Source organism: Trachinotus anak, unplaced genomic scaffold (genome assembly GCF_046630095.1).
Source record: "Trachinotus anak isolate AG129_WGS33_773 ecotype Australia unplaced genomic scaffold, CSIRO_AGI_Tana_v1 ptg000024l, whole genome shotgun sequence".
NCBI classification, from domain to species: Eukaryota; Metazoa; Chordata; class Actinopteri; order Carangiformes; family Carangidae; genus Trachinotus; species Trachinotus anak.
Genome location: NW_027273875.1, coordinates 6,779,841 through 6,804,667, shown reverse-complemented (window position 1 = coordinate 6,804,667; position 24,827 = coordinate 6,779,841). Strand labels below are relative to the sequence as shown.

General features: G+C 40.9%; 1 protein-coding gene across 4 annotated transcripts in view; it reads right to left on the bottom strand.

The window, feature by feature from the left end:
• The window catches only part of LOC139607769 (disks large homolog 4), a 64,575-nt gene extending 40,257 nt beyond the window's left edge, over positions 1 to 24,318 (bottom strand). For 2 of the 4 annotated variants that reach the window (XM_071460955.1, XM_071460957.1), the window contains exon 1: positions 50 to 249. In XM_071460955.1, coding sequence (XP_071317056.1) covers positions 50 to 151 — 102 coding nt within the window. In that variant the 5' untranslated portion in view covers positions 152 to 249. Of the gene's footprint in view, positions 1 to 49; positions 250 to 10,670; positions 10,825 to 24,120 lie in introns of those variants that run through there. The other 2 variants (XM_071460959.1, XM_071460958.1) reach the window with 2 other exon arrangements.
• Between the last annotated feature and the right edge of the window lie 509 nt (positions 24,319 to 24,827).

The window sequence follows — 24,827 nt, the reverse complement described above, 5'->3', positions numbered from 1 at the left end:
TTTGCACAAACTAACAGTCCACATTGTGCATGTAGCACCCGAGGCTTACCTTGCACCCGAACATGAGGGAGAGGGTCCGGTTGCTGCAGATGACCTTACACTGGCACATGACCGGCGAGAGACACTTTAAATTCCTGACAGGCAGAGACATCAGCCCAGAGCCTCGCACCAAGACAGACAGCACAGACCAGCCAGAGCCCGTCGGTCCGCCGCCACTCACTCTGAGCTACGGTACAATTAGACGAGATCCGCGGAAGCTGAGAGGGGAGGAGGGTGGGGAGGGGGTGGGTGGGGGGGTCGGTGATGCCGGTTAATAGGTGGGCTGCCCGGTTAAATTGTGACCGTAGCGCTACTCGGGTCCATTAGACGTGTTTTTTTTATGTAACTTCGGATCAAGCATGTTTGTCACGTCTTAAAGCGTCGCTCTGTCGCTGTGCATTGCCATGTTGTCTAAAGGTTTAACACCGGGAGCACCAGTCATCATTTGCCATTAGTCTCTCTCTCTCTCTCTCTCTCTCTCTCTCTCTCTCTCTCTCTCTCTTTGATTGAGCGTAAAGTTTGTACTCAACGCGCAGCTGGAATCACGAGGCAAAGCACTGAACAGAGCACCGGTCATCACTAATTCGCTGCATAAAAATAATATTATTAGTAGTACAAAAGTATAAAAGAAAAAACAAACAAAACAAAAAAAAAAAAAAAAAAAAAAACACCACAACATTCTCCTCAAAGCAGTGGGAGCTGGGAAATATATTTATGATGCCACATCAAACAGCCTGGCTCACCGCCGCCTCACAGTGTCGTTACTGCGCCCCCTGTTGGATCAATAGAGAAATGCCAGAGGAGCTGTCCGAGGTGCTGAAACGGTTCAAATCAGTGCACAGCATTAAAAAGCTATAAAAAGTGTTCTTCGTGTGGCCCATCTGCCTTACTGGTTGAGCCAAAACCAAGTGTCATTTGTCAACACCATCACGCAAGTTCATTGCCAGCGTTTGTCTCTGTTAACTCGGAGTGTTTTGTGGATAAGCTTTAATACCACAAGTGTCTTATTTCTTATGCAGAATTGCAGAATTTGCTCACAACAATAAACAGGGATGCTGGTGGGTGATCTTCATGTGTCTCACTGTGAAACGATGAAATGAAGTGACTGTCATCAAACTAAAAAGTATAGACGGATAAATATCTGAATTTTTGAATATTCACTAATCACTCTGCACAGCTTTCGTTTGTCCCTGACATTTTATACAAGTGATTCAGGTAAATGCAGGACCACTTATCATGTAGGAGCTGGTCAAAGAGTTGAAATTAAGACAGAAGGTTTAAAATTAATTAAAAAGTGATGCATTTCTTTCAAAGTATGCAATTGAAAGTCTGATGCAAATAAGGTAAATTGATATAAGAAACTTAAATTAGTATTATACCTGATGATTTTTCATGTAATATGTTTGGTATTATTGATCTCTGAAAACAACTCATAATTGAAATGAATACAATTAGTTACACAACTATAGTTAATATAAAGCCTAATACTGTATTATATTATCCAATATGTATAGAAATAGATTGAATTATAAAGCAGTAGTATTGTTAAAGTAAACTACTCAAGATAACCGGCAATATCAATAACAATCTTTTTCTTCTGTGCCATAAATTATTATGTCTTAACAAGCTTTACGTCTTTAGCAAGATGAACATCTCATTTAGGTTTCATCTGTGGTTTGTTGCTCTCCACTCCTGTATGTGATTGTGCTGACATGGTGAGCCCACAGGGTGGAGTGAGAGAACCAGGTAGGCTAGATTTAAATATTGTGCATTCATCTCAGGACCGACTGCGGCGCAGGGCTCAACGCTCCCGGGTGACGTCAGCGTTAAATCGAACACAGAGACCGTTCCACATACACCAGTGTGCAGCTGATGGGTTTTTCTTTTTTTCAGACCTTATCACCCTCTGAGAGAGTTGGGGATATCCTGGGAAATCTGCAATGTGCTAAAGATATCAGCAGGTTTATCAGAGGCCTGCAGAGGGAGGTCATGAATTTCAACACCGTGTGTAGTCGACTAGTGTCACTTTCTTTGGAAAAATATTCTTTACAGTTCACTCTCCCAGAGAGCTGAGTCCATAAAGCAGAGTGCTCAGTCTTGATCATAAAATAGTTCAGATATGTGTGTGTGTGTGTGTGTGTGTGTGTGTGTGTGTGTGTGTGTGTGTGTGTTCGTGCGTGCGTGCATTTCAGTGTGTGGGCATAGCCTTCGCATTGTTTTCTTAGTACTCTAGATGTGTGACGTGTGTCCTCAATGCTGGTCTAACTTTATACTTTGACTCTCATGTCTGATCACATAACACTAAGAAGACTTTTCAACCCACAACAGTTTCCATGGATATTGCTTTCTAAAAAAGAAAACTCTGTCCTTGATTGCAGCACTGAATGGATTTTAATATGGGACTCTGGCATTGAGTGTACACTGAACACAGTTGCAATGATGAGTAACAGACTTGCAATAGGCCACCTCTTCAGAATCACACAAAGGTGGTTCCACACATTTCTCTCTACTCCTCTTTGAACTGCATCCACACAGTGGATCTCTGTTTTCCTTACATCACACTCCAATCTGAAAGTAAGTGACTGAGCTCTTGATACAAGTTCCTTAGGAGTGATCGAAGGTCTCTTTAAAAATAAGTGGAATACCTAATTATATAAATTAGCAATTTGTAATACTTTATGGCTAAAAGAAATCATTTCTTGCTCCACCAATCTCTCACATGTATAGGAACAGCAGGAGGGAAGTTGTGTTACGTTATGCCTGGGCTGCCCCTCATATCATGTAAAGGCCTTTCTGTATAAGCAGCCTGTGTGGAGGACCAACCCATTAGATTTTATACAATGGATGTTCCTCTAGACATCTAATTATCTACACCTCTTCATACATGTAAGTAGATTTGTTTTGATTCAAACAGCCTTTTTTAGACCGTGGTTCACCTAGAGGTAATAGATATGACTAGCACTATCTATAATCATCATAGGTACAGTATAATTTCTGTACCTATATACTGTAAGTGGCTTCCCTCTTCCACTACAGCATTATGTAAGTGTGGGAGTCACATGGAAACCTGAACTGGTGTTCCAGTGTTGAGTATAGCATTAACCACCTTAATGCTGCATTGTGTGAAAGAGAGAGAGAGAGAGAGAGAGAGAGAGAGAGAGAGACCCAGAAGAGACTGAGTGTTTCCATGACAACATCTGCAGGGGGTGGCAGATCCCTAACAAATAGTCCAGTTGCCAGCAGCTTTTTGGTCACCGTATGTATAACATGGTTGCTGCTATCACAGGTGTTTGGGTACATAAAAGCAGGGGCCTCATGCTACTACTACATGTGACAGCACTGAGACACATGCCGGTATTTTTATTTTTTTCCTTCAAATACACAGAGAATATAAAGAAGCACTGTGACTATAAGAGTAGGCTGCTGGTGCTGGCATTATTCACCACTGGCTGTTACAGCAGCTTACTGAGCCTGCGAGTGCCAGAATTTGTGCTAAGCCTAATACACTGTAGGTACAGATGTGTCACACTTAACATTCTCTCATCTTTTCTGCTCGCCAGTCATGGTCTTGGCAGTTATTCTTGAATCCTGTTATCATCATCAGTGGTTGAGAAAAAGACACACCATTAATGGTTTGCCTCGATGTGAATGATAGAGAAAGAAAGCCTGAGCAAAAGCAGGTGCTGAAAAATGTCCGCTTGCCTATATGCATACTGAGGCATTTGATCCAGATTCAGAGAAAATCTGAAATTCCTTTTTTATGTCTTCATGCACTTTGAATGGGCTGTGTGTTCAACAATTAGACTCGCTCAGTTTGTTATTTATTTTGCTCCTGCTCGACTAAAAAGTCTGGACCCATACGTTGTCTAACATTGAGGATTTCATACTATGTAGCGTTAATTTTTTCTTGTCAGACCACAAATACATAACAATCTTCACAATTACAATAAAGCGGGAACTCCTTTTTTTTTTTAAACATGCACATTGATATTGATCTATTATGCCTATACTAGATTGGAGTGTAAATATTGTTTATAAATATGTAAATCACAACATAGTTTAGTCAGGAGTGACAATAATATTACTCCCAATTCATACCATGCCTATAAGGACCAAAATTGTATCACACATCCCATCTTTTAGACAAAACACATAACTGAAGTAGTTATTACTTGTTGCAGCCTTTGTGGTGCATTTTTTTTTTTTTTTTTTTTTTTTTTTAGCTTTATTGATTATTACAAAACCCAAATTTTTCCACATCCTCCAATGTCTCTTAAGAATGAACGAGTGACTCATCCCAATTTTGGGAAAATAAAGGATCAAGCAGAATAGTTTTAGTCTACGTCATTGGATGACAACATTTGCTTGTTCACTCTGACTTTACTCTTTCTCTAAACAACTGATGTACAAATATGACTGTGATGTAAACATGATGCTTCCACACTATAATCTTCGAGTGCAGCACATTCAAGCCCCCACTCAGAATAGTCTTATAATATTTCTAGTTTATATGCCCTTTAGCTACATGCAGGTCAGTCCACACTGCATTAATAGATAATAAAATCCTAAAAAAAAAACGTCCTAATAAACATGACTGTGTTTACTGGCATTCATACCTACTGTCACATAAAGAGAGTGAAGTATCGAAATTAATCTTAGCAGTAGGTTATAACCTAAATTGGGAGGGAAAAAATGTGGATCACAACAAGCATCCAGTCTTCATCCCTCTATAACCCCCAGCACTCAGCAGCTTTGACAATGAAATAGTGCAAACACAACTGGGAATCTCCTGAGGCTCTGAGACTGCCTCAGCTCTACTGACTAGGAAAACACCCAAGGTTAGAATTTATAGTATTCACACCTACACAGACCTTGCTGTATCTGATTTCTCACTGCTTGTACATCTGATTTCTCTTGTTCTTACAAAAAAAAAATGTTTCATGTCAAACAGGCAACAGTTGACAAAAAAAATTACAAGTAAAATAGAGAGGACCATCAGTTAGCAAGAATACATCTCAACAAAGTAATACACTCTTTAAAAATGTCAGGGAACGATAACTTGGACCAGTTTGACTGGGCACTCTTGAAAACCCCTTCGTCCTCCTTCATAGTTGCACAGGCATTAAAACCTGGACATCTTTGATCCTTCAGTAGAGGCTTGAGATCAGATCAGCTCCAGGTGCAACAGCAGCGCCCGCACGTTGCTCTACAGGCAAACTGTAATGTTTCACATCTGAAATTCCTGGTTCTGTCTCTTGCAAAACCGTCCAGCTGTGTAAATTTAGCATGCCAGAATGGAGTCATCACCGACAGTGATGACTTGGAGCAATGCATTATGCATGAAGTATGGTGTACATGTTACACCTTCAACATACTTCAAAAGCCAAAAAAAATTGATTAGCCTGGGAATGCACTTGTTTTTCTCCTTTTGGTAGCTGAACACGTGCTTTGAGGCAGTTATTAAATGGTTAAATTGAGCTCTTGGGGATAATTATCTGCACCACCCTCAAATGGGATGAGAACATCTACACCGTAATCATGAAAGCCTAACAGATGATCTTCTTCCTGTGACAAGCGAAGAATCTCGCACAGCAGCTACTGGTCTAATTCTACACAGCCATCACCTCACTTCCTCTATCACAGTCTGGTTGTGCTGTGCCTCCTCCCACACTGAAGACAACAGCAGTGTACTGTCCACAGTACTGAGACCATCCCCTGCCAGCTGTCCTCCATCTGAGACTCAGACGTGTGTGATGTGAAAAAATGTGAACGAAAGATGACTTGGGACTGTCAGCTCAGGCTCCTACTGGTACCAAAATCTGTCCATTATAAACCAGAACCACCCACAAGCTAAAAAGCTATCTCTCTGCCTGTCTACACTTTAAAGCAGTCACCATGTGCCTCTCCATCATTTCTAACCTAAAGAACATGCTAATGCAATGGCTGGCTCTGCTGTATATGCCATTATATACTGTATATTCACCTTACCCTGTAAAGTGCCTTGAGATAATGTATATTATGATTTGGCGCTATACAAATAAAATTGAATTGAATTGAATTGAATTCACTTTATAACACTACACTAGACTTCAATTTTCTATAAGTAAGTCCTTTTTCATTAGTACCATGTTTAGCTTATTACATGTGTTGCTAGCTCTTCAACAAGTTCTTGCAATTGTAATGAACAGCACTTGAATCTTTCATTTAAATTCGAACTCTTGATGGTCCCTCTAGTTTAATGTTATGAATGCAGTGGACAGTGCATGCTGTACAATGGAATAAACAAAAAATAAAGAGCTTCAAATGGCCCTGTCTTTGATAAACACATCTACGTTACAATAAAGCAAACTGCTGCTAAACACATGTCTTTCCTCCTTAATGAAAAACAAAATGCTAAATAGAGCATTATGATTAGAGGTGGGTCAGCTTCTCATACAAATAGAATTCAGATTTTTGATAGATGGGGTGATTTGAAATGCAAAACAGTTGATCACTTTTAGTTCTTTAATTTACATTTAAACAGTTTAACCACGACTGTGTAAAGTAGATGCTGACTCGTGTCATGGTCGGAAACGCACACATGGTCAGGCCGTGTTTTCTGTAGCAGTTGTAGCAGCCTAATTCATTTCTACCATCCTCTGAAATATTCTGATGATGGTGCTGAGACTACAGTTTGGCTGAGATAAGTTTAATTTTCTTTGCCCTGGGGGTGTCACTACTGCTCAGTCTATAATTAGATGTGAAATTTGCATTGCAGGGTTGTGTAAATTTCCTAGCATGACCATGACCAGGACTCAGTTCACCTAATGGGCAGTACGTTGCTATTTATTACGTAATATTTGCCAACTGGTGCTAGTCACCCGAAGTTTAGGCTTTAATATACAACCATGATGTTTCTTCCATTAGGGCAATACCTCTGAACCAGGTAGCATGAGGTGCCAGTTCTTGGCCTGGTCACAGAGGTGCCGCGCATTTACAACAAGATAGATCAATGGTCTAAGTCAGTATGATAAGAGTGACTTCACTGAAATAATACAGCATTAAACTTGTATGCTCCTGTGTTCTGGTGTAGTCTGCCAGACAACTTTAAGTAGTTGTCATTATAGATTGCTTCTTTGGTGAAGGCGTGATGCCAAAACATTTGGTGAATGGAGAACTGTGTGCTGACATGTTTTAATTATGATGGACTTGCAGTGAAGCTAACACTGGACTGCACGTCGCACTGTGTGCATTCTCAAAGTTAGAAATTGCCTCACACTTTTAATAGTGTAAAAGTATATTTTTTTGGAGTTACCTCTGATGAAATGCAACAAAGAGGCTCAGGCTACCGGTGATAGCTTTGGCTCAGCATGTAGCGAGCACAGTGGGGTACCAGTCTGGTCAGCCTGGCACTGCTTCTAGCCAAGATGATAAAAACAGAGTCACCAGGTGCCAACAGGTAGAGCTGACTGTCGGTATCTATGCTCAGTTGCCCAACACAGCCATTTGAAAGTGAGTCATGTTGCCATGAGTTTTACACATGGATTATTTTCATCAAATTCTCTTGCTAGCAGAATTGGGTACGAGCATGTAGGCAGTCAGCTCAACTGACTGCCTCTCTAACGCAACACTGTTTTATTGTGTCTGTTAAATATGGTTAGCAAAACCAGTAATATGGGGTCATTCACCGCAGAGTTTGTTGACTCTGAGAACCTGTTTAGTGGTACATGACAGCTCTATGGGGGGGGGGGGAATACCACCTCTGCCAATACAAATGGCACTATAGTAGAAGTTTTGATGGACAGCATGGACTGTTAGGACACATTGAAAATTTTAGTAGTAACAGTAGTAGGCTGCATTGCTAAGAGCACATAGTAATTTACAGCTTACCATAATTACCCAGTGTGCTAACTAGTAAGCAATGTTTGGTTGAATATATGCTGTTACCGCAATTAAAGAAAAAAAGACGCAATAAAGGAACTGCTTCTTTTTAAAATGGTAACTACCTGGAATGACCTTTTTGAAATTTGTGTTCAATAAATAACAACAGCTTTACACTACATTATGATCTATGACCTTGCATGAGAACTCCATCAGTTGTGATGAATACTGTGTCATGTCAAAGCTTTGACTCTCATGGTCAGTTGTTTTCAAGCCTGTTTTCAAGCTCTCTGCAAATGTGTAAAATGACCTCTGCAGAGGCTTGATGGCAATACAGACATCTAATCCGTTAGTTGATCAGGTGCTAAGGACCCATGAGCGGGTCTGAATGAGGAAAATATCTCAATATGAAAATAAGTACAGCAGGAAGAAATGCATTTGATAGGACTGTGTCTTCCCATCACCATCCCTTATAGCTAATAGGTGATAGGGTAGACGAATCAGCCAGTCACATGGCGTCAGAGGGCAATAGGTGCAGATGTCCAACACAAATCAAATGTATTTTATTTTGAATACAGTGTTGTGACACCATGACTAGCAAAGAGAAAGGTTTAATGATTTTGTTCCAACTCTTTGCAGCATCAAAAAAATGTTAGCTTGCCAACATGATATGAATCTCATATTGCTCACTCTGATAAGGACTGGTCTAGCAAAAATATTGGAGGATCATGTTTCTTAGTAGTGGTGTGGCCCACTGTGGCCCAGTTTTATTTTAAAAAGCAAGAGACAGTGTAATCTAAAAGTATTACACATTTCACATTACTTTTTTTAATGTGCTGAAATATGATTTTAGATTTCGTATCCAGGCATTATTGATAATGGATGCAGGGTAGTCCAGCACATTGGATAAGAAGTCACTATGAGGTTAAACTCAGCTATAAGGTAAGACTCTCAGCTATAAAATTTGGTGGTTTACATCCCCATCAGAGGAACCGTAGGAATTGTTTTTTTTTTTTTTTTTTAATTCATTTGGATCTGAGGAATTTTTCATTATATTTCCAGATTTGCCCACCTGATGTTGTTAGCTGCGAAATTATCAATGAACACAAGTGACTCCACTGGCAGGCCGCTCACACCCAAGCCATTAGATCACCTCCACCTTGTTCGACTGATGAGGTGGTATCTCTTGGATTATGAGCTGTTTCTATTCGTTTCATGCTTTCATCTTTCCATCACTCTGGCAAAGGTCAATCTTTGTGTCATCTGCTCATAACACTTGTCTTGATGATTGTCTCAACACATTTGAACAAACTGTACAATCTTCAGCCTCCCAGTTCTTCTGTCAGCCACTGCTATATACTGGTCTTCCCTGGTCTAGCAGGTTGTTCACAATTACTGAATTTCTGACTAATAAACACATATTTATCCTAGTTTTTAAGCCTCATTTTGGCCTACTTTACTGTCACTGACACTACTTTGGTCTTCATGTTGATAACAGATCAAAAATGCAAATGTAGTAACAAGAATTATTTGATCTGAAATGTTTGTATATTTAGTCCACTAAAATTGAAAAAACGCTACATGTTTGATTTGCTCCGGATGTAAATTATTGCAGAGAGTGAGGACCTGCTGGTGCACAGAGGTAAAGCAACAAGAATGTCTCAATATCCTATGAATTATTGACCATACTGTATCTGTCCCAATTATGAAATCAATAACAATCAATAATGATTCTCATTCATCACACCCGCTTACAGTTTAAATCTGTTGCACTATAAATTTGACCTGCTGAAACTGACAACTTGTTTTCTGTCCAGATTTGCAATAAAAACTCTAACATAGATAATAACTAGTGCTAAGCTCTGTTAGTCCACATGCATGCACAAACACACACACACACACACACACACGTACACAGTGGCTAAAGATCTGCATTAAATGGCATCTTGGTGCCGTAACATTCAACCAGCCTCATCGTGTCTACTCAGCTAATTAAGGCTGGAGGAGCTCAGTGTTTTCATTTTCACAAACACGCACGACTGCATATATACACTGTATTAAACACAATGGGACTTGTAGCCTACTACCCTGGGCATGTGACGAAAACCCATTCTCTCACCTCTAACCCTAATGTCTGATCCTAAGCCTTTAACCCTAAAACAGACATGACCTCTTTCAAAGTGACGAGGGTCCATTTGATTTTTTTTTTTTTTTTTTTTTTTTTTTTTTAAATTATTTTGTCAGTTTGAGGATTTTCTTAATAGGAGGACATAGAGCTAGTGACACTAGTGTCCTAGTGTCCTCACAAGGAGAGAGATGCACAAAAATATGAATTACATTCAAATATGTATAGACAAAACCTATTCAAAAGACAGAATAAAACCACAGCATACATGATTCTGTAATGGTTCATTCAACAAGTCAGCTGGAGTTTCACTCCTTCTGCATGTCTAAACATGCTCACTGGCACATACACACCCACATGTGTCAGGCCACATTCATACGTAATACGCAAAGTGCATGATTAAACCTACCCAGAGCACACGTAGAAGCATAGCACAAAATTCCTCGTACACATATTACTGCTAAATCTATGACAGAGGAGGAGACTGCAAGCACGTCCGATGTAATATGCACAGATGTAGATAGAGACCTCCCCCCAAGCCTGCCAGAACGACTAGCAGACTTTAAGCTAACATGCAAAACAGAGGCAGCAACAGAGCGATGGAGAAGGAGAAGAACGACACGAACAGAGAGGTGAATTTACCTACCACACACGGGCAGAGAGAAGGGAGCTTAGTGCGGCCCTTCATGAGCGAGAGACAGAGGAAAAACAGCCTCCCAGACACCCGCAGTAGAGGAGGAGAGGGATGGGGAGAAAAAGAGAGAGAGGTGGGAGGCTGGGGAAGAGTAAGGGGAAATAAAAAAGAGGGAGGGGGAGAGAGGGAAGGGGAAGGGGGGGTTGTCGTAGCAGACGAGGAGAGAGAGTTTTCCTGGAAGCCAGAGTTGTTGGTGTTGGGTATATCTTGATGTTAAAGGAAAGGGTCTGGATAGAGAGGACTGGCAGTCTGCTCCAGCCGTGACTCATAAAATATGTTTGTCGCTGCCGGTGAGTGAGGGAGGGGAGCGAAGGAGACGTAGCGACAGAGAGTAAACCTTATATATTATTTTATTTTTCTTCTCTTTTTATGAAATAAACACGTCAGTATGCTGCCTTCCACACTGCTTTTTGCGCCCTCTCCCTCTTTAACATAACGGAACACACACACACAAAGACACACACACATTATGAAACACACATATGCATCAAATAAAGACTAAACATTATGATGATGATTAAAAATGAGGAAACTTTTGACACAGATATCTTTGTTATGCAACCATTGAAATTATATTTCTCTCTTTGCAGCTAGTGTTTTTATATGTAGCCTATATGCTAATTTCTGAGGTGCTTATTGTCTTCATTGCCATCATGTCTGTCTTGGCTTAAAGGTACATTGAGCTGAGTGTCACTTGCAATGTCAAAATGATTAGTCAGTTAGTTGATAGAAAAAAACTTGATTTCAATTAATCTTATCACTGGTTTCAGTTTAACAAATGTGATCTGTTTTATATTCTAAATCAAATTTGGCGGTGTTATGGGATCTGGGAACTTGTTCAGGATTTTTTTTTTAAATTAACTATTTTGTGTTAATGCATTGATTAAAGGTTTATTAGATAACAAAATGTTGTAAGAAATCATCAATCTTTCTTAATTGAGAAAAGGAACCCAATTTCCTTAAACAACAACAATGGAAATGATCATTTGATCCAGCTGATTTAATTGTTCTGGTCCCGCAGAACTGTGCTTTTGCACAGCAGTTGTAGCATTTTTTACAAACTGAGTTTGGAATGCAAATCTTGAAAGACATTTGCCTTAATATTCTATGATGTAAAACCCCCCTTCAAATGCCCTTCACTTTAAAAGTAGACAAACAATCAAACAAAAACAAAAAAAGAATTGACATATAATATTCGAAGAGAAGTTGGGCACTCATTATCATGAATCATTGCTATATGAGTCATTCGTCAAAACCTTTCTGTTAAATGTATAAATTGGCAAAAGTAATCATGCAACACTGCTGGTTCTCTGTCTAATTTCATTATGTTTAATGTAGAGAGAATGTGATTTTGTCTTTACATCACCTTCTAACACCGTTGGTGACTAGTAAATTGTAATCTAATTTTAGCAGTCCTATTTGCTACCTCTATATCGATCATTTACCTTTTCTGTAAAGGTGATCATGAATTTGTCATACTATGTCTTCTGCAAGTTGTAATATATTTTTTACTGTAACATGAAGTTGATTTATGTCCTATTATCCCTAAATGGATGAGAATACTTTTGCATCACAAAAGGCTTGGCCAAAAGCTGGATGCTTGATTCATTTGAAGTCACTGCTCTTTTGTACATATAATCCAACTTAATATGTGACCGATAGTTTCCAGTATCATAGGCTGGATACTCTGATCTATTTCTATTCTTAAGGATCTTTTTTCTATTATGCTTTTTAAGAACAGATGTCTTAGACAGGCTTCAGTGCACACAAAATAGCCTCACTTACATAGCCTATATTTTCTCACCTTACTAGTTCACAGCAGCCTAACACCGTGAAAACTGGAAAATGAGAAGATTACCACAACAGGTGTTACAATAGTTATTCACATGTTGAAAAATCTGACCATATCACTCATCTACATCATGATAACCAAAACATTATTTAAGGATACACAATTCTTCTGTGTGTCTACTGATTGTGTCAAGATGTACTGTACATGTAACTATGAATGGAATTTCATGTTTAGCTTCTCAGTGATTTCATATCAAAGGCCGAATATCGTCACAGAAAGCTTAGAAACCACTTTAAAAACCACATGTGCAGATTTTTTACACTAAACGTGATATCATCCAGATTTTTTTTTTTTTTTTGGTTCAGCTACAATGATCAATGTTTGTTAGACAGGCATTAAATAAGACATCAATCCTGGATAAGTAAATCATTCTTACAAATCTATAGTAATAAGCTGTATTTCTGTATCTTTATCACAAATTCATGTAAGTGTCTACAGTTAGAGCAATGATTTTAGACATGTTTTATGGTATCTCTTTAGTCAAAGGAGTTGGGTTGAATCACTCCTCTGTGGCGTCTGCTCCTGCAGCAAAACAAAATAGTGCCTGACTGGACTGTGAAATTCGATTTGCCCATGAAATTTTGATGCCAAGTGTCAAAAGCTAACATCAAGTGTTACGAAGAATATGACAACATTATTTAACTTCAGCTGTCAAATGTTTTACGGATTCTACAAATTTTTACTCCTTTTTTTCTATATTTTTTGGGACAAATACATCATAAAAGCACACAGTAAGTGTAAATAAATTTAAGACGCTAAAATCAGTGATAGTAGCCTATAGACAACACAAACTTCAGTGGTCTGTACAACTGCTAGGCTGAATTGTAGTTTTATTTAATGGTCCAGAGAGCTTCTTGTAAAGTGCACTTGTTATTTTCACAGCCATGTTGGCTAGTCCTTCTAACTTATACACACTTGACCAATGTTTACATGTCGTTTGGTCGTACCACCAATTCAGTCAATGTGGTCTGTATTTTGATGCTTACTATAATCCTGTGTCTGCTCTGGTCCATACAGTAGCCTCATTGCCATGATAATTGGTTTATTTGTGTGTTGTTCCTGCTCTTTCCCTGTCTCTCTCTGCTTCACGGCTGTATTAAGGGCAGAGATGAGCGAGGGAATAAACAGAGTAAATGCACCATGACCCCATTGGACTGCTCTACAGTGGACTGCTGTCGGGTGATGGATGGGTTATGACACCTGCAGAGGTTAGGCCTAAAGCCCTCTGGACCCCAGCGACACACTGAGCAGTGGCTTCTGCATCAGCTTCACTGTCTGTGACAAAAGACAACTGGAGCACATCATGACATTTCCATCTGGAATGAAGCCTGTACTGTTAGAACAGTGTCAAATGCTGTGTAACCCGCGGATCCAGCCGCATAAGACCAAACATTAATTTTCTTTTCTCTGCATTCATGAGCATTCTCTGCCGCCGCCTACACAGAGGTCATCCTCCTACCTGCACACTGTGGGCTTCACATTATCAGCACCCCTCAATGGCAGGGCTCTCTCTCTCTATCTCTCTCCCTATCTCTCTTTTCCTCTCCTCTCTCCCTCCCTTCCTCCTTTCATCTCTATTCTCTCCATGATGATACCCCTGCCATGTTGTCATGGCAACAATCGGGCCCTGATTGCTTGGTTGCTAGGCAACTGACATCACCTATAAGAGGAACATGAAGATACAAAGCCAGAGACAAACAAATCACACAAAATATGTGTGCTTGTACATTTCTGTGTTGAGTGTGAGTGTGTTCGTGTTTGAGCTCTCTCAGAGTCATTAGCTCATGTCATGTTTTTCATTCAAATGTTTGTGTTTTTTTCAGGCATGATGGCAGCAAGGTGTATCATTAGAGTTAGTAAGCATATAATTCAAATATGACTGGTACTCTGGGCAGTCTTGTGCTCTTTGCCAAACAGCAGGATAAAAACCTCTGAATCCGTGACCTGAATTACAGATGAGAACATTATGAGGGTCTGTGACAAGGGACTGCCCATGAATAACTGATACAGGATCCAGCAACTTCCTATTAATCATGAGGAAAAACACAAGGCCTCGACCCCACTGAAGGCAGGCAACATATGTACTGTAAGGCTCAGGCTAACGTAGCACAGTGTTAGCATCTGAGCATCTGGCAGGTTGCATGGACGACACCAGCAGCTGAAATTTGACAATATCCCTGAGCCAGATTGTCATGGACTCCTGTGCTGCAGTTTGACAATGGTGCCACAAGGTGTCATTGTGTGCTGTATTGAACAATATGATCACGGCGCTGGAAGAAAATCTGATCCCATTTGCAAGGCTAATGGGAGTACTATTCATATCGATGATATCAGCACTACCATCCTTGTCATTCTTGTTTTTGTCATCTCCTACCTTCCTCTTTTCTGTACTTGCTTACAGCCACATCCCACCCCACATATACACAAGCACACATACATTGACAAACACACTCTAATTACATAACATACGCTGGATAGTTAACTCCATTAACTAAAATGCCTATAGTGGGGTCATATAGTTTTATTACAGGAGGCCCTGCTCAGGTGGTGACTAACTTGACCTTAGCTCTCTTTCTAATGAGGCCCACAGGACCTCCACTATTGAATCCACTCTCATCTTTAAATATACAACATAATCACCTCTATTGATTTAGTTATTTCCTATAGTCTTGTTTACAGAATTATCACACCAATTTGTTATATTTCTTGTCCAGTCCTTGCACACTGCAGTGTCAGAGCAGAATAGCACAGCTGTCAGCCACAGTCCTCCACCTGGTTAGCCCTTTCACTCAATGTAAGACGACAAAGTGTCCAGCCCAAACAGCTCATGATGGATCTAATCTGTCACCTGTCATATGGACAATTTCAGGACAGACAGCGATACTGACAGCCAAAACACTGAAATTAAGCAGCACGGCCTCTAAGCAGGGGCTGCTGGTAGATAGCATTTAAGTCTTTTTTTTTAATACAATAAAGACCAAAACTAAATATTTTAGTATTTTTTTCAGTTTCTTTTTTTTTCTTACTGAAGAGTCTATCAGGATTTACAATGTATGTAATCATGTTTCATTCCCTTCATGTTAAATCTACAAAATGATGATCTCTCATTGTAAGATAAGGATTTTAGCCCTGCACATTGAAAGCCTACTTCTCCAAAGGGACAGTCGGGCTCAAAGAAGAAGAAGAAATTGGCATTTTCATTTTATAAATACAAAGATGTATAAACACAAAAAAGCAATTAAAGATACTGAATGAGCCTGTGGCCTCTGCACATTGTGGCATATTGAAATAGTGTCAATTATATCTAAAAATCTGAGGATGAAGGATAAAGATTCAAAAGAAATGATAAGGCATTGCTCATACTCTCACTCAATGAGTCTATAGAGCAGAGTGAAGCAAAGGACAGCGAGGATAGAGTGGAGCACAGATTGTGTTGTGTGCATTTGACAAAGAGAAGCTCTTAACAGCCTTCTTGCTGGCTAAGGCTCCTGATGGGGGTGGTGGGCATTATGAAGTAGTTGAGGGACGAGAGGTTAGCATTGAATTGGCAACATATAGACGGGTGTCTTAGTAAGGTGTTGGGCCATCATATGCCACCAGAATTGCTTCAGTATGCCTTGGCATTAATTCTACAAGTCTCTGAACTCTACTGGACATTACAAACATCCCCCCACAGCACAATAGAGCCAATGAATCCCTTCATTGTAGTGGTCAAACATTCAAGCCTGTACTGTTCTCTTAGTGTATGCCACTCATTTACTCGCCCACTTGTCAAGAATATGGTGAAGGATGACTCATCTAACCATATCACTTTTTTCCACATCTCTGTAGATCAGTACATATGCTTTTTGCACAACTGAACTCTCAAATGTGCTGTCCTTTTTGTAATGAGGGCTTTATACACCCCATCCCCACTATAACATCGCTTTCTATGTAACTGTGGACAGACTGTTCTTGCTGACACAGTCTGGTCATATTGCATTTACATTTTCAATCACCTGAGGAAGACTTGCTCCTATCTTTTTCCTTACACATCACATTAATGCACGAGCATCACGATTATCAAATATAAAACAATGTCGACAACAATTTCTGACCTAATTCGTTGATGTCTTTCCCACAGATCTAAATGCATATGTCACTTTAGTCACTGTTCCTATTGAAACCAGCCAGTTGAGCAGTCTTGTGCAGTCTGTGACTGAGGCTCCTGCCATCTGTGTCCCAACAATGCACTCTTTTTCAAAGTCACTTAGATCTTGTACTTTTACCATCTTGATACAAAATCTGAATCAACAGGGCCTGCTCAGCATTTTAATAACTGCCACAGAGCATGACTAGGTGTTAAATTACCATACAGTGCACCTGTGTGGAGGCATCTGCATTTGTAATGTTCCTCCACTCATTTATTCAGATTTTTCCCTTTAAGGTAGAGAAAGTGATTTTAATCCAATACAGTTTTTGTTGAATTCAGTTAATATCTCCTAATGATCCACTAGCTGTCCATTGTGTGTTCATCCATCTGTCCATTATCTGCAACTTATGCTGGGTTGGGTCACGGTAACAGCAGGTCAAGCAAAGTAGTCCAGACATCCCTCCCATCAGCAAAGTTTTCCAGCACCTCCTGGGGGATGCTGAGGCATTCCCAGGCCAGATGAGACATATAATCTCTCCAGCATGTTCTTGGTCTATCCTGAGGCCTCCCAGCAGTTGGATATGCCCGAAAGACCTCCAATGAAAGGCACCCAAGAGGTATCCAAATCAGATGCTTGAAAGGAGCAGCAGCTCTATTCCAAGCTCGCTCTTTACCCTATCTCTCAGGCTGAGCCCCAACCATCCTGCCGAGGAAACTCATTTCAGCCACTTGTAACCATGACCTCATTCATTCGGTCACAACTCAAAGCTCATGACCATAGATGAGGGTTGGAACGAAGATCATCTGACTGTCAATCTCCTGTTTCATCTTACCCTCACTTGTGAACAAGACCCCAAGATATCTTAACGCCTTAGCGCAACACCATCCCAACCCAAAAAGAGAAATCCATCATTTTCCAATAGAGAACCTTGCCTTCAGACTTGGAGGAGCTGACCCTCATCCAAGTCACTTCACGCTGGGCTACAAACCACCCCAGTGGATGCTGAAGATCCTGGTCTGCTGAGACCACAGAACCACATCGTCTGCAAATGGCATTTTGGATCATTCTTCCTACAGAACTACCTCAGTTCAGCCATAATCTCAGGAGGTCTGCTGTGAATGTCTCTCTTGAGGTTCCTCCAATGCATCTTTGTTGGGTTAATGTCTGGGGTCTGACTGGGCCTTAATTTGAAGTCATTCTGTAACAGATTTACTTTGATGTTTAGGATCATTGTGCCGCTGCATAACCCAACTTCTACTGATCTTCAGCATGGCGACTGCCACCCTGACAATATCCCGAAAGATACCTTGTTAAATTTGGGGATTCATTTTCTCCTTGATGATGGCGAGTTGTCCAGGCTCAGAGGTAGCAAAACAGGATCAAATCATGATACTCCCTCCAGTGTGCCTTACCTTTGGGATGGTATTTTCATGTTGGTATGCAAAGCCCTTTTTACTCATCGCACTGCATTTGCTTCCAAACAATTGAACCTTAGTTTCACCAGTCCACAAGATATTTTCCCAGTAGTGTGAAACTTCAGCTGCAGTGATATTTTTATTTTTAGGGCAGCAACTTCCTCTGTGGTGTCCTGCCATGTACACCCTGCCCAATACAAACATGCACTATGGTTTGATGATGTTAACCAGCTCCAATGATTTTAGTTGATTAGTTGTATGAATTTACCCTCTAGTTGTTTCTCTGGGGTTCATTGAGCATCTGCGTTGTGCCTTTGGAGTCACCTTAATGGGGCGCCTACTTCTAGGGAGAGTGTCACAGAACCAAATCTTTCAATCAGAACTAAATTCTTCGATATTACTTTGTAATCAACAATTCTAGACCGTACACATTCTGAGATCTTCTGTGAGGCAAGGTTCACATCAACAAATGCTTCTTGTGAATGAGAAAAAACTCAGTGTGTTTTAAAAGTCTTAGTAGCTCTAACCCAAACTCCCAATCTTGTTTCATTAAAAGGACTCCAGGTATGATAACTTCCAACTCCAATTAGCATTTCTTGATGCTATTAGCCGAGGAGTTCACATACTTTTTCCAACCAACACTGCAAATGTTTGAATGGTGTATTTAAAAAGAACAAAACAGTGATTTGTGTGTTACTAATTAAAATAGTGTGTTTGTTTATAATTGAAACAAAGAAGTTCTGATCTAATTTCTAGATAAAATTGTATATTACTTCAGATAATTCATTAAGTGTTTGCATACTTTTTCCTGCCACTGTACTTGCCAACAGACATTTGGATTACTTTCTAGCTTGCTAAGATATGCTGGTTGGTGTGATGTTAGCTGTAGTAACAGTAGAGTTGTTAGTATCGCTGTCTGCAACTGATGTGCTGGCTATGGGAAACTGTCCCGTCTTTTCTGCATGTCTGGTTTGCTGCAGCAGCTATAGCGACAGTTTGCTGTCTCATTGTTTGTGCTATATGGTATTTATGTGTAAAACATACAAAGGGTTTATAGCCATGAAAATGGCCACTAAAAAAAGTTTGCTAGCACAGTGGATTAGATGGTTAGATGCATAATAAAGTAAGGGGTGTATTTGTTTTGCTGTTGAGTTCAAATAGCAACAGTCATTCTCCAGATTCCCTTAATCCATCTGTAATTTGTCACCCATCTGTATTACCATAGAAAGCGACTGATGAGCTTGGATGAACTCAAATGTAAAATAAGCCATTGCCAGTGTTAACTATGCAAGCTGAAGGAGCTGAAGCAATGTACTAGATGAGCATTTAGACTGTAAAAAAAGATGTCTTCAGCAGCACCATTCACAACCAAGCCTCAACCTCCTGTTTAAGTTTTCTAAGCCTTGAACTCACCCCAGTTTCTTAAACTGAGCACGGCTGCAGTCACAATTCAAAGAGCATTAGCCACTTGTGCAGGAGCAGGATGCTCTGCAGTTTGTGTGAGTTCTGTCTGATCATGTAGGTGTGTGCCTTTCTTTCGGAAAAGCAGTTGAATGTGTGGGTGAGTGGTGCAATATGTGCTTAAAGACGAAACAAAACCATGGCTGACCACAGAATTCAGTACTATTTCTTCATGAGCACAAGAGCACGCTGTCATTTGAGCGGCAATGATGATGGAGGAGAAAACAACTGTCTGTGTATAAAAGCATCTCAATTATCCCCTTGATTCTGCTGGGGTTTTTTTTTTTTTATCGGAAAATAGAGAACCTCAGTGCATAACTGTTGCAGTTATGGCATCAGACTTGTGCCGGGGCAAGCCCTGCCTCGCTCACTGTGCCCTGGGAGCAACTTGGCAGGATCAGTGTCTCTCTGGCTGCATACAAAGGCCTCACGGATGCTCGTGTCCTTGAGCGGAGATCATACGAGCTCTCCACTGGATCACTAATCCTAACCCACAGCACAGTGTACTGTATGTCACACACTCGAACAGACACACATCACACGGTATGGTGAATGGTCACTCGTTAAGGTGGACGAGCTGAATGAATACTGTGGATTTGTTTGATTTGATTGGTGAGCAGAGGGTTTAGCTCAACTCCATTTTGGAGACTCTAGAGCAAGATGCAGCAGCCATAAGCTTCTCATCCTTGTATGCACACACACACACACACACACACACACACACTCACACTCACTCAGGAGATATAAATATTCATATATATTGAACCATAAGAACAGCTGGCAGCACAAAATAAACACAAATGTGAGCGCGAAAAGCCATTCCAGGGAAGAGGATCTTCATGTTGGTTCATGAAGCCATACATGAAGCCAATACTGTGCACATGGAGCTGCTGACTTTGTCTACATCTTGTCAAATGTATAATTTATTCGAAGAAGCACTAACTAAGGAAGCCTCGAAAGTGCTGACGAGGAGGGCAGAAGGTAAGCTAGAGAGTAGAGAGCAGGAAAGAGGGAGAGAGTAAGTAGAAGAGGGGGAAAGAAGGTAAAATGAGATAAAGGAAAGAGGGGGCTGGAAGGAGAGGAGCGAGTGAGGGATTACAGAGGTGAAGGAGGCAGAGAGGACAAAAAAATGAAGAGTTGGAAATGTAAGAGCAGAGAAGTGGAACAAGGGTGACAACAGGGAGAGGAGTGATAATCAAAGGGGTGGAAGACAAGCAAAGCAGGAGGGAGGCAGTAAGACTTAGCAGGAATATACACAGATACAGATACATACTCGGTTCTTTATTACAATCGTTTTCCATCAGACAACATGCTAGCATTAGTATAAGTTACTTAAGGGGCTCAAATTCGTTCTTCTTTCTATGCGCATCTCTTTGTTCTCGCCTTTCAAACATCAAACCATTCTTCTCTGACTCTGTGCCATACAGGGAGGGAGAGTCAAAGGTATTGTCAGGCTTGCAACCAAATATAAATCCTGTGACGTCTCTTCGAGCCGATATGCCCTAATATTCCAGTTCCAACTGTTATGTAATGACACTTCTGTATAATGCATTGCCATCATATGTTTCAATTTATAAATTTTTTTCCTGAGATTTTAGTGTAGGACGGAGTAGAAAATTACATAAGCTGTTAACATGTCCAGGAGGGAAAAAACGTGAATCCATTACTTGTTGGAAGTGAAACCCTGAGTGTTCCTGGGTCATCTGTTTTCTAAATTAGATGAAATTACAGGCTGTTCCAGGTGGCATCGGAGCAGTTTCTACTCTACACCAGCGACGATGACTTAACATGACCTCATCAGTATTTGTGGCAGTTGATTTCTCCTACAAGCTGATTTTGAAAGGACCGACGTCATTACAACATACAGAGAAAACGTTATGTCTCACATAATGTGTCTGTAAGGCATGTTGGAGGCTTTGGGGAGCAGTAAGGCAATCTTACTTTTATCCAAGCCACAAAGGTTTGAACTTGTCAGGATGTGTGTGAAAGATAATAGTAGCTTTAGAAAAGAAACTGTAATTTTACCTTAAATGTCCCAAGGATTGAACTTCCTCTTTGCAACAAAGGGGATTGCTTCAAGTGCAAATTTCCTTTTTCTCACAGAATTGCACTAATTTTGCCTCCATTTTTATCAAATGAGGTCCATTTATTACTTGTCACTGGAAATTCAAGGTTTAAGTGGATTTCCCAAAATACTGGGGAAGCCATTTGAGTTTTAAGGATGTCTGGGAGAAGCTTGTGTTCTAGTGCTTGAGCTGCTATTTCTCAAACTAACAGCATCATTACGGACTGTGCTACTTTAGTTCGACTTTGCGCACTGTCCACAGCGTTACCCAATATTTGTCACTCACCGGCTGACTGTGGCTTCACCCACACAACAAAACTTTGTGCACAGACCCGCATGGGGACGCAACATTGTTTACATAACCTGTTCCACAGTACGTGGGTGTCAGGGAACAGCTCACCCAGGGAGCTGCTCACCCATCATCTGCTACATGATGGCAAGCCACACTCCTCACCTGCAATGCAGCCAGCCTCCATTAAAGTTTAATAACTCACATTTAAAGGAATACACCTAGTTTAGGCAAATCTGACGTGTGATCCAGGTAAATTTGCACAGTGGAAAGACGGATGAATCTCCACTTCTTACGCAACTCTCCTGTTATAGTATTTATTTATATGTATTTAGTATAGTGAATTTTTATTTACTTAACAGTGTTGGATACCAAAAAATTTGAAGAGCGGTTGATCGTTTGGCGAAATGGTCGGCAGAGCCATTAAAGGTATCCAATCGTCTCATTGGTTGATCAAAGACCTGCTTTGCCACTCAGTCATTGCACTCCTTTACACACTTTTGTGCACTAACTTTTCCTTTTATAAACTGACCATCTGTCCCACAATCTCTTGGCAATACTCAGGTTTTCTTTGCCAGCTTTACAGTAAATCTTTTCTCACTTTGATAGCGATGCAGGATTCTGGAACAAGTTTGGTGAAATCTCCACCGTTACCAACTGTGGTCTTTCACTTACAGCGTTTTTTTTTTTTTTTTCTTTTTCTTTTTTTCAGGCTAGCTCAGTGAGTCACACTCAAGGCAAATAAGAAGCATGAGGGCCTGATGTTCCACGCTTACAGAGCGATACCTTGACATTTTCATTTTTTTTCTCACAAAGAATTTGTCACAGTGCATCATGTTAGGTAACAAAAATAGGCTTGTGGAATCGACGTGCAGTTATCAGCCTGAAAGTTAGCTCATTAGAGGGAGATGGGAAATCAAGAACTTGCTTTTATTTCTTTCTTTATTGTACAAACAAAAATGTATTTCGTGTAAACCTCCACACTGTAAAATGTGGTCTCCCTGCTCATCTGTCTGCACCTACTTATCTATGTTTAACTGACCAATAATCTCTGTTGCCAAGGAAACTGAGAGGTTGATAAGCAAATGAATGTAATGTGTCACAGTTAAGCACAAATTTATGTAATACATCTGAAAGGAGCCAGCTGCACTCAGTACTACACACACTGAGTCCAAGTAAAACATTTTAAATGATCACCACCTTTGCACAGCCTTAAGAGTTGCTGTGTGTGTGTGTGTGTGTGTGTGTGTATGTATTTGTGTTTCCCACTTTTGTCATCACTTCCTGTCAGAAGCTGCATTCAGGTGCAGCTGCTACAGTATATTGTTCACCTGTTTTTGAATCTGTACGTGAGTAAGTATGTCCACCAGGATTTTTGAAGGTCTCGGACAGATTGGAGCCGTCTGAACAAACAGGGTCTGACCCCGGAGAGCGTCTGGAGTCGGACTACAATAGAGATATTTCATTTTTCATTTTATTAGCCAATTTCACAACTAGGGCTGCCTCCATGGAGTGGCGGGCTGAGTGCTGACGCTGAGCACATGTGTATGATATAAGACATCGCTCATATCCTGTGTGTGAGAGGCAGATGTGTGCAGATGCACAGTGGGTAGCTCTCAACGTGTGCCTACAGTCGTGGTTAAGATAATCCAGCTGAAAATATGTGGGGATGAGCACGCAGAGTGCCCTCCCATGGTCTCTCCCTGACATATTCTGCAGCTCCGGCATGACACAAAGCCCCGCACAGGCAACCCCAGCGCCGGTTCTCTCCCGCTTTTACTACATCCACGCAGGTCAGCCAGCCCCTGTTTATACACTCACAAAGCATGACACAGAGTAGGAGATGCAGAGAGAGTGGGAGAGAGGGTCATCCAGAGGGGGAGATATCAAAGAGTGTTCTGTCTCTACACCACTCAGGTAGCTCAGCTCACCCTGAGGTTTTTCTAAAATATACAAATCCCGAGAAAATCTCAAAGATAGGAAGGTTTTTTTGTGTGTGTGTGTGTATGTCTTACAGAAGAAGAAATGGCATGTAGACAGCAGACTTTTAAAATCGAGAGATAACAGAAAGATGAGTGCTTCCGTCTACTCTGTGTTCAGATACAGTTGTGGCACCTCTCACTCTTTCTCACACACACACACACACACACACATCGAGCCAGAGTAATGAACAACAGATAGGCTTACCTTTGTAGTCACAATGCAGAGGCAGTCCATGGTACTTAGAACAAAATATTGGGGTGTATCTCAACCCCCCCAACCCCCCACGACAGAGGGCTGAGACCCCACACCCCTCTCCCCAGCCTGCCCCACTCCTGCGCTCTCACTCTCGTCCTGCCTTTCCCCCCTTTTCTCTCCTTCCGTGAATCTCTCCTTTGACTAACTGAACCAGCGAGGGAAAGAGAGGATGGAGGGAGGGGGAAACATGAAAAGGGAGGGGGAGGGCCACAGGGAAATAGAGAGAGTGAGCAAAGAAAAGAGAGAGGAGAGGAGAGAGGGTGGTCTTGGAATTTAGTATGAGGGAGAAAGAGCGGAGAAAAGGGAAGGTGAGAATTTATCCGTTTTTTTTTTTTTTCCAAGGCGAGAATGAAACAGCGGAAAAGAAAAAGAAATGATGGAGTGAATATGAAAGGAAATGGAGGAAGGGGAGGATGGAGATGGAAAACAGAGGTGGTGGGGATTAAAAAAAAATGGGGGGGTTCACACTGGAAAGAAAGGGAAAAAGAGAAACAGAGAATAAGACAGCAAAACAGCAGAGGATGGAGAGGAAGAAGTGAGGGAGGGGACAGTCAAGGAGAGAGAAAAGGAGAGGGAGAGTGGGTGAGTGTGTGTGTGTGTGTGTGTGTGTGTGTGTGTGTGTGAAGACAGAAGGAATTAGACCGAAAGAAAATGTG